Source organism: Temnothorax nylanderi, unplaced genomic scaffold, assembly GCF_030848795.1.
Source record: "Temnothorax nylanderi isolate EJ_2023f unplaced genomic scaffold, tnyl_v1.0 TNYL_tig0499_pilon, whole genome shotgun sequence".
Taxonomy (NCBI): Eukaryota; Metazoa; Arthropoda; class Insecta; order Hymenoptera; family Formicidae; genus Temnothorax; species Temnothorax nylanderi.
In genome coordinates, this window is record NW_027249561.1 from 52407 (window position 1) to 69072 (window position 16666).

The window sequence follows — 16666 nt, forward strand, 5'->3', positions numbered from 1 at the left end:
GCATACTGTTGCTCAACGGAAACCGCGAGAAGGTGGTGGTCTTAATTTTCCGTCAGGAAGGAAATGCAAGGAATTGTTAATTTATTATTTGTTATTAATATTTTGTTAGTAATCATATACAACCATTAGGTAACAAATAGTACAAAATAATTTCAATATTGAAATCATTGTAATAATAAAAAATCAATTTTTTACATTTCCTTGTGTATGTGTGTGTTTTATTGCACATAAATTCTTAGCACTATTTCTTTGGCAGATTTCTTGTATGTTTTTATAAGCGTGCAAGATTTTCATAATATAACATTGAACATTTTCAATCTGCAAACGAGAGATGATATCATCCGCAGCATGTAGCTTTAAAATACTGTCTTTTGTAGCAGTCCAGCCTACGAATGGTCCACAATCATATAAAATGTTAAACAGTTTTCTCGAACGGTTAAAAAAACGATATGCCCGTGCATCATTAATTTGTTAAGGTATTTCTCACATCCTAAATCTCATCCAAAAATAAATATATTTAAAATTTTGAAATCTTTTTTTAAAAAAAATGCTGTATCAAAAAATTTTTAATGTTCCTAAAAAAATGTATAACATACTTGGAAGTAAAATTTTGTATATACAGACAAAGGCTATGGGGCACAGATTTGGAGATGGAGAGAGAGAGAAGAATGTGAAAGAATACAAAAGAAGTATATAAAGTGGACCCTAAACCTCGACTCCTGTACACCGGACTATTTAGTTTATAGGGAAACGGGGATAGTAAAGCTAAGTTCAATTGCGGGAAATAGAGCAGTGAGATTTGAGGAAAAGGCTATGAGGGAGGGAGAGAGATAATTGGTAATAGAATGTGTGAAGGAAAAAGAGAAGGAGGGACAAAAAGACATGGTGAGGGAGGAGAGAGAATATTGGTAATAGAATGTGTGAAGGAAAAAGAGAAGGAGGGACAAAAAGACATGGTGAGGGAGGAGAGAGAATAATAGGGCAGAGAGAGAGAAAGAGAGAGAGACTAGGACAGTGGATGAATAGTAAGATAAGAAGCACGAGATACAACAGTAGATATAAGGACAAAATGGCACAGGAGAGACCGAAGTATTTGAGAGAAAAAGGACACAAAGGGGGCCAAAAGTTGATTGCGAGATGGAGGTGTGGAAATAAAGAGGAAAGAAACAGATTCTGGACGGCGGTGGAAAGGAGAAACTGTCAGATGTGTGAAGAAGAAGAAGGAACAATTGAGCATATACTGACACATGCGTAGATAGAGAGAATAGAATTAGAGTGAGGGATTTTTTAGGAGAGGAAGGAAAGTTAACGAATGTAAAATGTATGAAAGAAATAGGAAAAATGAGAGAGAATGTGAAAAAGGAAAAAAGAATGAATAAAGGAGTGAATGATAAGAAGTAATTGTAAACCAAGTCCCGGTTTTAGGCTGAATGGCTGAACTGAATATATTTTTATTATTAATTACATTTTAATTAAAATAATAATTTTTAATATTTGTTCCCCCCCTTCCTCCACTTCCACCTCTTCCACGCCCACCTCTACCACCATTTCTTGGGCCTCTCCAGGGGAACTTGGTGAGGCCCCCCCGCTGCCTGTACCAGCGGGCACGCGACCGCCCACCTCCACTGACACGGCCTCGTCCTCGGAAAAGATCTGAAATTAAAATGTACAAATAAATGACAAATGGCGGAAAAGCAACATATATATATAATGTATGTGAGGTACAAGAGGGTGGCAGTGTCGTCTTGTGGTAAAGCGCCAGACTCGTAATCCCGAGGACCCGGGTTCGAGTCCACCTGACCACAGGAATTGTTATATTCCAAACTGCACCCCCCGCACGAGTGGGGCTCGTGCGGAGAAACTGGGCTATCTTTCGGAGGAGAAATGGAGAAATTAAATTAAATTAAATTAAATTAAATTAAATTTGAATGTACTTGTGTTGGTCTTGTTCAGATGCTCGTTCTCGTTCTCCAGTGCCAATGCTCGCTCTTGACATTTTTGATACAGTTCTAACGACTGCTTTAATCAAAAAATCAAATTTTCGAAAATTTGATTTTTTGATTAAAGCAGTCGTTAGAACTTTATCAAGAACACAAAGCTGATCGCGGATGTAGAAGAGATGATAAATAAAAAGACCACTAGACCTTTATATGAAATTTCTTTTACTTCTAAATACAAAGAGGTACATTCAAATTTAATTTCTCCATTTCTCCTCCGAAAGATAGCCCAGTTTCTCCGCACGAGCCCCACTCGTGCGGGGGGTGCAGTTTGGAATATAACAATTCCTGTGGTCAGGTAGACTCAAACCCGGGTCCTCGGGATTACGAGTCTGGCGCTTTAGTCTGGTGCATGTGTGTATATTATACACACATGCACACACATATATATTTCTTTATACATACATATATATGTAATATTGGTATGTAATATTACATTGCACGTATGTATACATGTATGTATGTATGTATGTATGTATGTACCTATGTATATATAATATACCTTGCTGCTGTTGTTGCTGCTGCTGCGGAAGGTGTTGTCCCTCCCTTTCCTGCTGGCCCTGCTGGCCCTGCTGGCCCTGCTGGCCCTGCTGGCCCTGCTGGCCCTGCTGGCCCTGCTGGCCCTGCTGGCCCTGCTGGCCCTGCTGGCTCTGCTGGCCCTGCTGGCCCTGCTGGCCCTGCTGGCCCTGGTTTCCTGCCAGTGTTTGCACTTGCTGGGCCAGCTGTTGCAATTGCATTTGCTGTTGCTCATGCAACTGCAACAACTGGTCCAATTTCTCACTGGCCTTCATTTCCGGCTTTTTTTTACCTGTAAAATACATAAGTAAAATACATATCAGTATCATATCACTATCATTTTCATGTATAATATCAGTCTTACTAAACGATATATATATATATACTTGCTCTATTACCAATACATTAATAACATTGATATACATTATAAATATATCGATACAGATTCTAAATAAATTATAATGAATTGTTTCTGACTAACCCGTCGTATCCTGCTGATCCTGCATCGTAGCGTGCACGCTGTCCTCTTTCGCCATATCTTTTGTTTTTCGTCCGCTAGTTCCGCGAGTCAGCAATGTCAACAAGCGTTTTTCATTTGGCTTCTAGTGATTCTAGTTTATGCGTGTCTGCCTGTTTGTTAAAAAATGTCGTGTCGTTGACCGCTTCGTTGAGTGTACATTTTAACGAACGCAACTCATATTCACGAGTTTTAAAGGTAACACACGCACGCACACACACACGTACACATACACATACGCTCCACTCGTATTCAGTCACATTCACACACTCAAATTTACACTCACAACATTTTTAATTCCTATTTATATTTTAACATTTATATTTTTCGTTTTCTGTCATTATCTTATAATAAATGGAAATGTGTGATAAATTAACGAAAAGATCTAAGCGAAGCTTTGTCGAAGCTTGGCTTAATGATGATCGATATAAATCTTGGATACGCAAAGTATCATCTAATAATAGTCTTTATTACTGTAATATATGCGATAAAAATTTTTCATGCAATTCAACACATATTTCTAAACATGTGGATTCTGCATATCACAAAGAAAAAGAAAAATCATTGTTAAATAGTAATGACGATGATCATTTGCCAGAGAAAAAAGTTCGTAAATCAATATTTCAACGACAATGGTTAGATATAGAGCAATTTCAATGTTGGTTACGTGAAGTGCCAAATGATCCAAGTTCATTCTTTTGCTTAACTTGCGATAAATCTAGTGTTGGTGGTTTATCGCAAATCCATCGTCATGCAAAATCTACAACTCATATAGAAAATTCACAAAAAAATTGTAATACAGAAAACGAATCAAATGAAAATTCAAATACGCAAAGTAATAAACCGCGTTTGTCATTTGATGAGCGTAAAAAAAGATTGGAGATTAAATTTTCCGCATTAATTGCTGAGAACAATATTCCTCATAAAAATGCTAGAGTTCTTCTTAACTTTTTTCAAGTTAATATAGATGATTCAGAAGATGTTATTGCGTTGAAAAGCATGAGCATGGGCCGAACAAAATGTAAAAATATTATTACAAACGTTTTGTGTCCAGTCGAAACGGAACGTGTCGTTAACAAAATTCAAAAAACAAAATTTACAGTCTTTATTGACGAAACATCCGATATTTGCAATACTAAATGGATGACTTTTCTTGTTCGCTATGTTGACCCGGAGACGTTAGATATTCAATCTCAATTAGTTAAATTAATTGATATTGATGCCAAAGATTCCAGTGCAGAAAAGTTGTTTCAGGCATTTAAATTTGAAATGTGCAAATTACAGATACCATTTTCAAATATTGTTGCCTTGTCATCCGACAATGCGTCCGTCATGATAGGGAAACATTTATCATTCAAAAGAAAATTAGAAGAAGTATGTCCACGTTTATTTACTTTTTCATGCCCTTGCCATTCCGCTGCATTAGCAGCGCGTGCTGCATGTGATAAATTACCCTCATTTTGCGATGATTTCATTAAAAAAGTTGCTAATTACATTAACAGCAGTCCGAAACGTTCGGCTATTTTTAAGGAATTTTGTGAATGTTTCCAAGAAAAATATCGCAAAATATTAAAATTATGTGAAACACGCTGGCTTTCTCACTACATGTGTGTAGAAAGACTTCTGGAATCTTGGGATACTATTAAGCATTTTCTTACTGAAATGGTTGTTAGTGAGAAAACAAAATCTGGAGAATATCTATTATCTCAGATGGGCAACGTAGAAATAAAAGCGTATTTTCTATTTTTAAAATATGTTTTAAATTTTTTTAATGCATTTAATGCATTTTTTCAAGCATTAGAAACGAGAATCTATTTATTGCACTCAAAATCTGTAAACTTTCTTTTCCAAGTCTGTCGAAACTTTTTAAAAGAGGAGCATTTAAAACCTTTCTCCATAAACACAGTATTCTCTTTAACAGAAAATCAAAAAAGTCTTAACGAAATTACTTTAGGATCAGACTGTGATAAATATCTTAACGAATTAATGCTGCAGGGGCATACAGACATTGTTACAACAGTTCGACAAAACTGTTTAACATTTTATGTGACTGCTGCAGAAGAAATTCGCAAAAGATTACCTCTAAATGATGTGTTTTTGTCAAAATTAAAAGTTTTTGAAGCTGAAACAAGTTTGTTAAATACTGAGAGAGAAATATCATTCAGTGATGTTTTATTCGTAGCTAAAACTATCGGTAGTTGTGATGAAGATGACTTAAAGAAAGAATGGATTGCATTACCATTAGATTTTATAATGGAGGAGAAACAAAATCTCTCTACATTAAATTTCGACAATATGTGGAAAAAAATTTTGCAATGTCAATACCCAAATAATACTGTAAAATATCCTAATTTAACAAATGTTCTGAATGCTGTTCGATCACTTCCAAATTCAAATGCCGATCCGGAGAGAATGTTTTCCCTCTTAAGTGATGTAAAAACGAAAAAACGTAACAAACTCTCGTCAGCTTCTGTTAATGCCACTTGCGTTTTTAAGTCGGCGTTGAAGACGAGAGGAGAAACATCTATAAATATGACGATTGAGGAAAAACATTTGTCTCTTATGTCGCCAGACAAATTATACGCTAGAGATGCGAGAAAAAACCGTAGTACTTTAAGGCTACATGCTGTGGATGATATTGCTGGTCCTTCATTTGCAGACTGAAAGTGTTAAATCTTAGATTATAAAAATCTTGCATTTGACATCAAGCTTAACAACTATAAGCGTGTAAAAAATCTTGTCAGCATTTGACATCACGCTTACAAAGATAAGCGTGTAAAAAATCTTGTCAACATTTGACATCACGCTTACAAACGATAAGCGTGTAAAAAATCTTGTCAGCATTTGACATCACGCTTACAAATGATAAGCGTGTAAAAAATCTTGTCAACATTTGACATCACGCTTACAAACGATAAGCGTGTAAAAAATCTTGTCAACATTTGACATCACGCTTACAAATGATAAGCGTGTAAAAAATCTTGTCAGCATTTGACATCACGCTTACAAACGATAAGCGTGTAAAAAATTTGTCAACATTTGACATCACGCTTACAAACGATAAGCGTGTAAAAAATCTTGTCAACATTTGACATCACGCTTACAAACGATAAGCGTGTAAAAAATCTTGTCAGCACTTGACACGCTTATAAAAACATATAAGAAATCTGCCAAAGAAATATAAAAATGCTAAGAATTTATGTGCAATAATACACACACACACACACACACACACACACACACACACACACACACACACACACACACACAAAAGGAAATGTAAGGAATTAACAATTCCTTGCATTTCCTTCCTGACGGAAAATTAAGACCACCACCTTCTCGCGGTTTCCGTTGAGCAACAGTATGCACGTTGTATATAAATACAAAATAAATTAAATAAGTAAAAATACAAGCTACAAGCTATAATTTTTTATTCAGAATTATTATTTAATTTTATTATTTACATTTAGATAATATTATCATGTTAAAGTTAATGTTGGTTTGTTATGTAAGAAATTAAAAAAAAAACAGCGTGCATATTGGCCAAGAGTGGATTTTTATACATTGTTACATTTGCAAAGTTCAACTTTAATCAAAAAAAATATTTCAAGGTCTGCAAATTAAAAAAAAACGGAGAATTCTTTTAACTTTTTATGTTTATAAAGATTTATGTCATTGCATTTGGTAATTTTTATATTTTTAGACATTTTATTTACATATTATTCACAATTGAAATTGATTATACATATATCAGTGAATAACGACAGAATGATTGACATATATCTCGATATTTTATAAGAAAAGATTAAGTTTACAATAAATAACGTCGCCCATCGATTTGCCAACTCGAGATTCGGAGAATCGCGAGATCTGAAATATGTGCCGGCATAGCCGGCACTGGCATAGCGACGTCATAGCACAAGAGAGAAGGAGACAACGATCGTGTTCTGTCCTTCTTTGCGCCGAGCGTACACGGACAGAGGAGCGTGGCATTAGTGTGCGTGGCTATCCCTTGCGCAGCCTTGCCGGCGCATCCCCTCCACACGCTGTAGCATGCTGGTCGGTCTGCACAGCGGCATCACTGCCCGAGTGTTCCCGAGTATCATTTTATCCTTGCTTAACATTCGGCAGCCTCATCAGTTCACGTTTCACGTATGTGTGAAGGTTATACGTCACGACATCACGTGATAAACCTCGACAGAAAACGCCTTAACGCCCATATATTGTAGATCAGTTCGCTCACAGTAAATTATTTGCTTATTTCTTTATAAAATAACAAAGTACCTATATTATTTTAGGTTCACAACAGAGGTTAAAACGAAACGGTGAAATTAACATCCGGAATTTGTGTGTGATTTAAATTGAGTGTGTACATTAACTTTGTAAGTTTGTCCACTGCAATGTCTAACAAACAGGTTTGTTTACAAAGTTTATTTCACTATCCCGATAAGAAAATTGCAGAAATATATATATTGCTGTAATTAAGATTTGTCACAACGTCAGCAATTTTGTCAGAATAAACTTTCTAAAAATGATATTTGTCAAAAATTAATTTTGGAATAATTATGCATTATTTTTGCAAGCATGTATATATGGATTAATTTGATAATTCTTTCATGCGTAATTATATTTCTAAATGCTTTAAACATAATGCAATTAAAATATATATTTCTTAAATATTTTTCTCAATTATAATTTATACGATTTCATAAAACTTTTCCTTTCGGGGTATATGTTATTTATAACATCCTTTGAAAATATATATTTAGTACACAATGTTAATATTGTATTTGTTACAATTTGTAGAAATCATGGAATACAGAATGGAAGAGGCTGAAAAGAAAATCTGATCAAAATCTCAGTCTCTTAGCTGCAGAAGAATATTTCGAAGATATTGCTAACAGGAGTGCTTATAATGAATCCAACAAAAATTGTAATAAATATCGTAACAAGGAACAACAATACGTACCTGAAGACCATATAGATCTTACTTTTTATAATGAACTAAGAAATAATGAATATTGTAATGATTTTTGCTTTTTAATATATATATTACGGTTGATACTGTAAAATGGAGTGAATAAGATTAGCGGTAAATAGGATCAAAACTTGTAGTAATAGTAATATGCTGTCTGTGGGTGGCCAAAATGTTAATTTTATTAGAATAAAATTTTGAATAGTATTATTAAAAAATTTTCAATAGTATATACTATTCAAATTTACCACACTCTTATTATTACTAGAAGTTTTGATCCTATTTACCCCACTAATCCTGTATTCACCCCATTTTACGGTAATTATCTTATTTATTTATGTAATAAATATTACCCTTATTTTTGCAGATCATGATCGCGAAAGCAATTATGGCGATCAATTTATCACACAGGAAGACATGAAAGAAACACAATCTCCTGTGGAAAGCACAGATACATTAGATATATGTTTTGCATTTAGGGGTAAAAAAGAAAACACACATGAAGTAAATGATGCTTCGATTATTATTACAATTAATAATGAGGAAAGCAGCTTAGGGTGTCAAGAGTCACAAAATGATAATAACTATTTCTCCAATAACATAACTGTTTCTACTGGTAATACATTATACGAGGAAATAACAAATTTTAAAAAAGTTGGTTATTGTGAACCTACAAATCTTGATTTGAAATTAGTTAAAGAGCTAAAAATGTGGGCTGTTAAAAGCAATATAACACTTAATGCACTGTCCCATCTTTTGAAAATTTTAAGAAGATATAACCACAACCTCCTTCCTATGTGTGCACAGACGCTCTTGAAAACCCCAAGAAATACAATATCATTAATTAGAGAATTGGAAAGCGGTGGAAATTTTTGGTACTATGGCATTCTCTCTGGTCTTAAAAGTGTACTATCCGAAAAGATTTTGGAAACAATGTCTGATGTAATTGAAATAGATGTGTTTTTTGATGGTTTTTCACCCTATAATAGTATACGGCGAGTTTTGTGGCCAATTGCTGGCTGCATAGCTGGTAGGAATGAAGTTTTCGTTATAGCAATATGGTGCGGAGAAACAAAATGTCCACCAGATCTTGATATTTACTTAGAAGACTTCATCAATGAAAGTTTAGAAATAATGAACGGTTTCAACATTGAAGATAGACATTACAAACTAAAAATTAGAAACGTAATTGCTGATGCACCGGCTAGAGCATGGCTGAAATGTGTCAATCAACATGGCAGTAAATTTGCTTGTGAAAGGTAAATACTATTAAATGAGCATTTTTTCGATAAAATATATGTATAAGATTGTCTTGGTAAAATAGTTAGTTTTTAATAATTATTTTTATTTTTATAACTTATTCTGTAATCAAATAATATCTACGTTTATTATGTTATTTTTGGAATTTAGAGAAACTTTTTTTGCATTCTTTCTATTACTCAATGTATAAATAAAACTTATTATATAGCATAACTTCGAAAAAATTTATATATAAAAAATTAAAAGTAACATCTTATGTTTTTATATTTTTATGTTTGTTTTATTTTCTCAAATTATTATTTTACAAATATAAAATGTAGATATGAGAAAAGAATTATTAATAATTATTTTGAAACTAATTTGTCACTACTACAATGAATACTTTGAACACTTGAATACTTTGTCTAATATTAATATTTTGTCTTGCAGGTGCACTGTTAAAGGTGTGTGGTTCGGCAACCGAATGACGTATCCTTCTTATGAAGAAGCACCTTTACGAACAGATGAATCTGTTTGTCAACATACTCACAAGGAATATCATAAAGGAATTAGTCCTCTGATTACGAGACTTAAGCTTAAACCTATAACACAATTTCCTTTGGAATCTTTTCACCTGTTATACCTAGGAGTTACGAAACGAATTGTTTCAATGCTGTACTGTACTAAAGCTAGTAAATTTAAACTGCCTGGTGATGTTGTTCTTGAAATAGATAGTTTTTGTAACTTTCTAAAATCTTTCTTTCCGTCTGATTTTGCTAGAAAGCCACGCAGATTGAGTGAATGGAAATATTATAAAGGTACAGAATTTAGAAGGCTCTTGTTATATGATGGATTCCTCATTTTTAGATTTATGCACCGAGAAGTGTATGAAAATTTTCTATTATTTGCTTGTGCTATTCGAATTTTAGTCGATCCTGTGTTGGTCAAAGATTATGCCGTTGATGCAGACAAATTACTTAGGTTGTTTGTAGAATACAGTTCTAAAATTTATGAACAAACCTTTGTGGTATATAATGTTCATCATTTAAAACATATTGTTGAGGATTGTCTGTTACATGGACATCTTGAAGAATTTAGCGCATTTAAGTTCGAGAGTTTTTTAGGACACATGAAGGACTTTTTGCATGCACCAGGAAGGACACTTCCTCAAATAGTTTGCCGTGTGATAGAAAAGGCAGCCATCCTCCGCCTTTCTTATTCTACAGAGAACGAATTATTATTTGAGCAACGTCATAATACAGGACCAACTCTAAACTGTCAAGGAGAGCAGTATAAAAAAATTCGAATGTCAGATAAAAAATTTATTTTATCATCTCCTGATGCATATTGTCTTACAAAAACCAATGAAGTTCTTAAAATCGAAAATATTATAAAATGTGCTGAAGGAAACCATTTTATAATTGGTAGAAAATTTACAGAAAAATCAGATCTCTTTTCTTATCCATTTTCTTCCAGCTGTATAAACATATACATTGTTAACACTCTTGGATCACTACAGAGGTGGTGTTTAGAAGATATTAGAAAAAAAGTTGTACTATTACCCCTCCCTGAAAAAAATGCGGAAGATAATTGGATTGTTTCAAAGTATGTCTGTTTTCCAATGTCCCATTCTAAACAAGATTCTGAAACATTGTAATCTATCTATATACAAGTTTTCAATTATTGTTTCTGACATTGTCGATCACAATAAAATTATTTTAATGCCTCACTCTGTAATTGTTATATAAATCCTTATCACTGTTTCCTTTTTTTGTACAGTAATATTATTCAATACAAAATCTTATTCAATACAAGTTCATTCCACCTGCAGTACACAAAGTATAATTGCAGCATCAATGTATAATTTACTATTGATTATCCATTAAAAGCTATGACATTGCCATATAAACGCAGTATAATAATACTTTTATTGATTAATTATAATCTTTAATAGAAATTACGTGAATGCAGATTTATCCACAAACTATCCACATGGATGCAACGTTCTTTTTTCATCACTACATCGAAGTCTTTTATCCTCGAAATGTCGATAAAAATTCCCTGTACATATTTCTTAATAGATATATCCACAGAGAATCTACATTGATATTTCGGAGATAATAGACTTCGATGTAGTGATGAGAAAAGAACGTTGCATCCATGTGGATAGTTTGTGGATAAATCTGCATCCACGTAGTCCACGTAAATTACGTGGATTCGACGTGGATGTGACGTGACTGTTTTTATCGGGTGATGGCTGAATGAAATCGGCAGGATAATCGGAAACTTGTTCCTGTAATAACAGCTGTGATGGTTGTTGCTGGTATGGCGGTTCTTGATGTGGTGATTGTTGCGGTGGCTGTTGTTGGGGTAGTGGTTGCTGATGAGGTGGGAGTAGCTGTTGACTGATGCGTTGCTGCACTATATGTGATACTTGTTGTTGAAGTTGCTGTATTTCAACCAGCGGCTGACCTCTTCTGGTATATTTGCGTTTTGGCTTGGGGAATCCACTTCGCCTGCACTCAGGGGCATTGAGGTCTCCACCTCTTTTTCTCGCGCCCCGGGGGCCCAGCATATCATATGCCCGATCCGCGAGGTAACCAGGGAGCGTATTCACGTACTTCTCCACTTCTGTGGCTGAGTATTTTGAATGCAGCTGCCCACTCTCATCCTGAATCTTCTGTTTTATTAGCCAATCACGGTGCAGAGCTGTAAAAAGAGAGAATCTAAGCTTCAAGTACAATCTACAATTATCGCATGATTTAAAAAATCCATGTGGAACAGTTACTCACACTTGGCCACCATGAGGAAGTTCGAAGGAAACTTCTCATTCTCAGTATGTTTTTTGTTAATTTGCATCCTCATAAGGTGTGCTTTTCTACCGAAGACTCCTTTGAGAAGAGCATATCCCCAGTCAGCGTGACTCTCTTCCACATTTACTAATTCATTATACGCTGCTTTGGAGCAGAAAATTCCATCTCCAAGGGGTACCTGATATAGGGGAGAACACATGCGGTTAATGATAGAAATTAGATTACAATAGAAAGCAAACTTGTACTTTGTACTTCACCAACGCATACCACCCAGAATTGTCCACTACACTCATGGCGAAGATTTAACTAAAAAATAAGATATTTCTTTAGTTCAGACATAACATCACCACATACAACGTAGAATCCGTGAACTGCGCGACTCACGGAAACGCCGCAATGGACGACGAATGCAGCTTCGCGTGCGGTCGCGCGACCTTTCGCCCTTGAAACCGGTGGATTTGGCGGACGTTCACGCACCCTTGTCCGATAGATTGGCGTCGTACCACCCGCAGAAGAAGTTCAACTTATTCCACGCGTCAACGACGATACGCCACACAGCACGCGACGGTACGTCACTTACAAGGGAACGGTCGGGGGTGTCCGAGACCGATTTGGATGCGCTTTGGATATGTTGTTGAGCATCAAAAAATATTAGACTCGTATTTTTTTTTTGCGGCTTATCTCGACGTTTAGGGGTTGAAACAACCCCTCGAAAATAACGGATTTTATAGTTTTTAGCGAATATCTTCGAAAATATAAGGCGTATGAAAAAAGTTTGGTACAAAAGGTTTATGGCTTTTTGTGCTCTTTACAATGGCGTAATCAGATTTTTCAAATTTGTCACATTTTTTAATTTAACCCCACCCCCACCTCTTATTTTTGCCAAATATAACAATTTTTCCAACGCAAATTTAAGAGCGTCAAATGCCAAATACATCCATGTGTATTTTTAATATGATACCATTATTAGATTTTTGACAAGACGAGATGATATGTGGTATAGGCGTCGCGCTGTAGGTAGGTGTTGCGTTATTTCTGTTCAAGTTGCGCCGTACGCTTAAAAATTTCCATTTCAACTCCGGGATGACCGAAAGCGCTGATGCGAAGGCCAGCGCAAGGCTATTTCGAGAGTCCTGGACTAGCAACGGAATGTAGACTCCGATATTATAAATACCACCGCCGAATTGTAAGATCGAGCGGGCAGTCGCAAATTTGAACGTGCGTCACATTAACCGCTACAATAATACACTATCCCAATTATAACTCCGGGACAACCGAAAGCGCTGATGCGAAGGTCAGCACTAGGCGCTGACAGCGAGGAGTTTACGCTATTTCGATAGCGTTAGCACGAAAATAAATAAGCAGGAAGTCCGGAAGGTTATATGGAGTAGGGGAAAGCCTTCGCGCGTTCTGAAGGAAGGCACGGACGGACGGCAGATAGATTTGAGTCGCTGAGCGAGAAGTACATAACATAATTTGGAGAGAGAGAGAATCATAGGTGCGTGCGAGATATATAGATATAGAGAGATAGATCGGTCGAAAAGCCTTGCGGTAAAGTAACGAGGGAATGTTTTCGGACTATATGTATATTTATTAAAATAAAGGACTGTCGTTATATTGAATCACAAGATCGTACACATCTATATATCGAGTGCCATTTCTTATGGAATATCAAGGTGTCATGGAGTTCCTCGATGATCGATTGCAACTGTGAATATCGGAGTGCCGCGTCCGCGTTGCTTTTCTTTACCTGAAACACACAAATGCAATAAGATGATTAATATAAAGATTCAATATTTTTTTATTGGAAAAACGAATAACTTACCAATATTCTTCTTCTTCTTCTTCAAAATCGTCCTCCATTTCAAATAGTCGACGTAAGCCGAAGATATCTACGTCGCCGGAAGTTTCCCAAATTTCGTCATTATTCTCTTGTCCATAGTCCGGAACCAGCGGACCCAACGCTGCTGCGCCAAATTTATAAACCCACGGATTTCTATTTCGTGCATATATATATAGCGCTGAAAACAGATTAGACAAAAATTAAAAAAATGTTAAATCTATGAAAATATTCATACATACCTTATTGTGAGGGATCCGGTGAGGGAACCCTCACCATATTTCTGATTCGTATCTCGTGCACGGGTATTGTCCACCCATATCCACTGTTACAATAAAAGAATGGTTAATTTAAAAATATTTTTAATATACAATTATGTGTATTATACGTACTTGTATATTAACACCTACCTACAGCGCGACGCCTATACCACATATCATCTCGTCTTGCCAAAAATCTAATAATGGTATCATAATCAAGAGACACGGTAGTGTCTCGTGCCAAGTATACGCGGAGCGAGACCGACCGTGACTCTTTTACGCGACGCGACGGGTTGCGAGTATACGAGATGTTGAGATAAAAATATACATGGATGTATTTGGCATTTGACGCTATTAAATTTGCGTTGGAAAAACTGTTATATTTGGCAAAAATAATAGGTGGGGGTGGAGTTAAATTAAAAAATGTGACAAATTTGAAAAATCTGATTACGCCATTGTAAAGAGCACAAAAAGCCATAAACCTTTTGTACCAAACTTTTTTTCATACGCCTTATATTTTCGAAGATATTCGCTAAAAACTATAAAATCCGTTATTTTCGAGGGGTTGTTTCAACCCCTAAACGTCGAGATACGCCGCAAAAAAAAAACACGTGTCTAATGTTTTTTGATGCTCAACAACATATTCAAAGCGCATCCAAATCGGGTAGGTTCTAAATCGGGTTTTTTCGACCAATAAACGTCGAGATAAGCCGCAAAAAAAAATACGAGTCTAATATTTTTTGATGCTCAACAACATATCCAAAGCGCATCCAAATCGGTCTCGGACACCCCCGACCGTTCCCTTGTTAGAGGGTAACGCGACTTACGAACTAACGCGACTTATATTATTTACGACGCGGGACTCAGGACCGCCGACACGACACGACATGAACATATAACCGGCGATCGACGACGTCTGACACCTCACACTACCGGCGCGGCGGGCGAACAACTGACAACGACCGCGGTGCAAGAACGACGCGCGCAACCTCTCGACCAATGGGCGCGTTCAACAGACCAGGCCGCTCAGTAGCAGTCGAACGTGATTGGCTCTTACTTTTAAAGTTTTTGATCATGTGTTTTAACGTTCATAAACTTCTTTCATGAGAGTGTTTCTTGGGCGTTCCTAAGCCATTTGCGTAAACGCCCTCCAATTTGCCGCATTAGAAGAACGTTTGCTGAACGGAGAGAAAACGCTTGTGTTACGGAGTCGGGAAAAGCGTTTCTTGGGCGTCTCCAAGCCGTTTGCGTTAACGCCTTACAAAACGTTCACTGCGCCTCTACAATTCGCCACATCGGAAAAGCGTTTGCTGAACGGAGTGAAAACGCTTGTCTTACGGCGTTGGGAAAAGCGTTTGCTAAACGTTTGAAAAGTCTGACAACAAACTCTCTGCACGCAGCGTTTACTGAGCGTTCTCTGAAAAGCGTTGCTTCAGCATTCCAGACCTTTCATGAAACGTTATATACAGCGTTTTATAAGCGTTCTGGAAGCGTTCAAAACCCAACGGCGTTGTGTAAGCGTTCTTATAAAGTTTGAAAGCGTATAAACTCTCAAAAAACTCTCATTGAACGGTTGTCAACGCTTTATAAAGCTTCTTAATTTTCGCCAGGGGACTGAGAAAAAATCCATGCCATAATTTGCCAATAATGCGACTTCTACATAGCGATTTCTTTAAATTTGCTGAAGGCGAGCGAACCCCGACATGCAATCAAACGCGATTTCCGGCAAGAGTTGCGCAATCTCAAACACTTATTTATTATTAAAAACTAATGATTATTTTTATTTGTCATTATTTTCTGAATAAATAATGAGTAATGAATAAAACTATTTCATTGTTATTTATCTCTACTATTATATAAAGGAGAAAAGTTTGTACTGTTGTTCGGAGTAATCTTAGAAACTATTGGACCGATTTTGAAAGTATTGTATATGAAGATTATGAAGTAGGGGTAGAATTTCCCGGGGAGTGCTATAGGGTGTATAGTTTTTCGTTACCGATCTTCTGGAAACCGGTTTTTCTAATTTCTTCAATTTTTCGGGAAATAATTGACGGAATCTCAAAGAATTATATATGAAACAGGGGTAGAATTTTCCGGGGAGTGATATGAAGTGTATAATTTTTTGTTACCGATCTTTTTTGGAACCGGTATCCAAAATTTTTCAAGTTTTTTGGGAAATAATTGACCGAATCTTAAAGAATTGTATATAAAACAGGGGTAGAATTTCCCGGGGAGTGCTATAAACTGTATAGTTTTTCGTTACTGATTTTTATTGGAACCGGTATCCGAAATTTTTCCAATTTTTAATTTACACAGAACCTCGATTTTTCAATTAAAAAACCAAGGAATAAAATCGGTAATCGGTAAGTGAAATATCGAGGTTCTGTGTACATTGCGAGCGAGCAATCTCAAAATTCCCGAAAAAACGTTTGGGTAAACCAAGGGATGATGTCGCTGATCGGTAAGTGAAATATCGGAAAAGCGGAAATGACTCAATAGTGTGAAACTC

The 16666-nt window shown here is 36.0% G+C and overlaps 3 protein-coding genes across 4 annotated transcripts; 1 reads left to right on the forward strand and 2 right to left on the reverse strand.

Annotated features, from left to right (window-relative positions):
• Window positions 1-85: 85 nt before the first annotated feature.
• LOC139783425 (uncharacterized) lies at window positions 86-5824 on the reverse strand. The gene is made up of 3 exons (XM_071722580.1): window positions 2995-5824; window positions 2500-2805; window positions 86-1653 (listed from the first exon to the last, which is right to left on the reverse strand). The coding sequence occupies exons 1-3, from the start codon at window positions 3047-3049 to the stop codon at window positions 1469-1471; spliced, it is 546 nt and encodes a 181-aa protein (XP_071578681.1). The 5' UTR covers window positions 3050-5824; the 3' UTR covers window positions 86-1468.
• A 1291-nt stretch (window positions 5825-7115) lies between these two features.
• Window positions 7116-10973, forward strand: LOC139783423 (uncharacterized). Of its 2 annotated transcripts, none has more exons than XM_071722578.1 (5): window positions 7116-7182; window positions 7329-7445; window positions 7837-8053; window positions 8373-9264; window positions 9695-10973. In XM_071722578.1, the coding sequence occupies exons 2-5, from the start codon at window positions 7431-7433 to the stop codon at window positions 10899-10901; spliced, it is 2331 nt and encodes a 776-aa protein (XP_071578679.1). In that variant the 5' UTR covers window positions 7116-7182; window positions 7329-7430; the 3' UTR covers window positions 10902-10973. The 2 variants fall into 2 exon arrangements, with proteins under 2 accessions (XP_071578679.1, XP_071578680.1); XM_071722579.1 differs by having other exon boundaries at window positions 7165-7255.
• A 364-nt stretch (window positions 10974-11337) lies between these two features.
• On the reverse strand, window positions 11338-12313 carry LOC139783426 (uncharacterized). The gene is made up of 2 exons (XM_071722581.1): window positions 12037-12313; window positions 11338-11953 (listed from the first exon to the last, which is right to left on the reverse strand). Exons 1-2 carry the CDS (start codon window positions 12254-12256, stop codon window positions 11343-11345), a joined length of 831 nt encoding a protein of 276 aa, XP_071578682.1. The 5' UTR covers window positions 12257-12313; the 3' UTR covers window positions 11338-11342.
• Between the last annotated feature and the right edge of the window lie 4353 nt (window positions 12314-16666).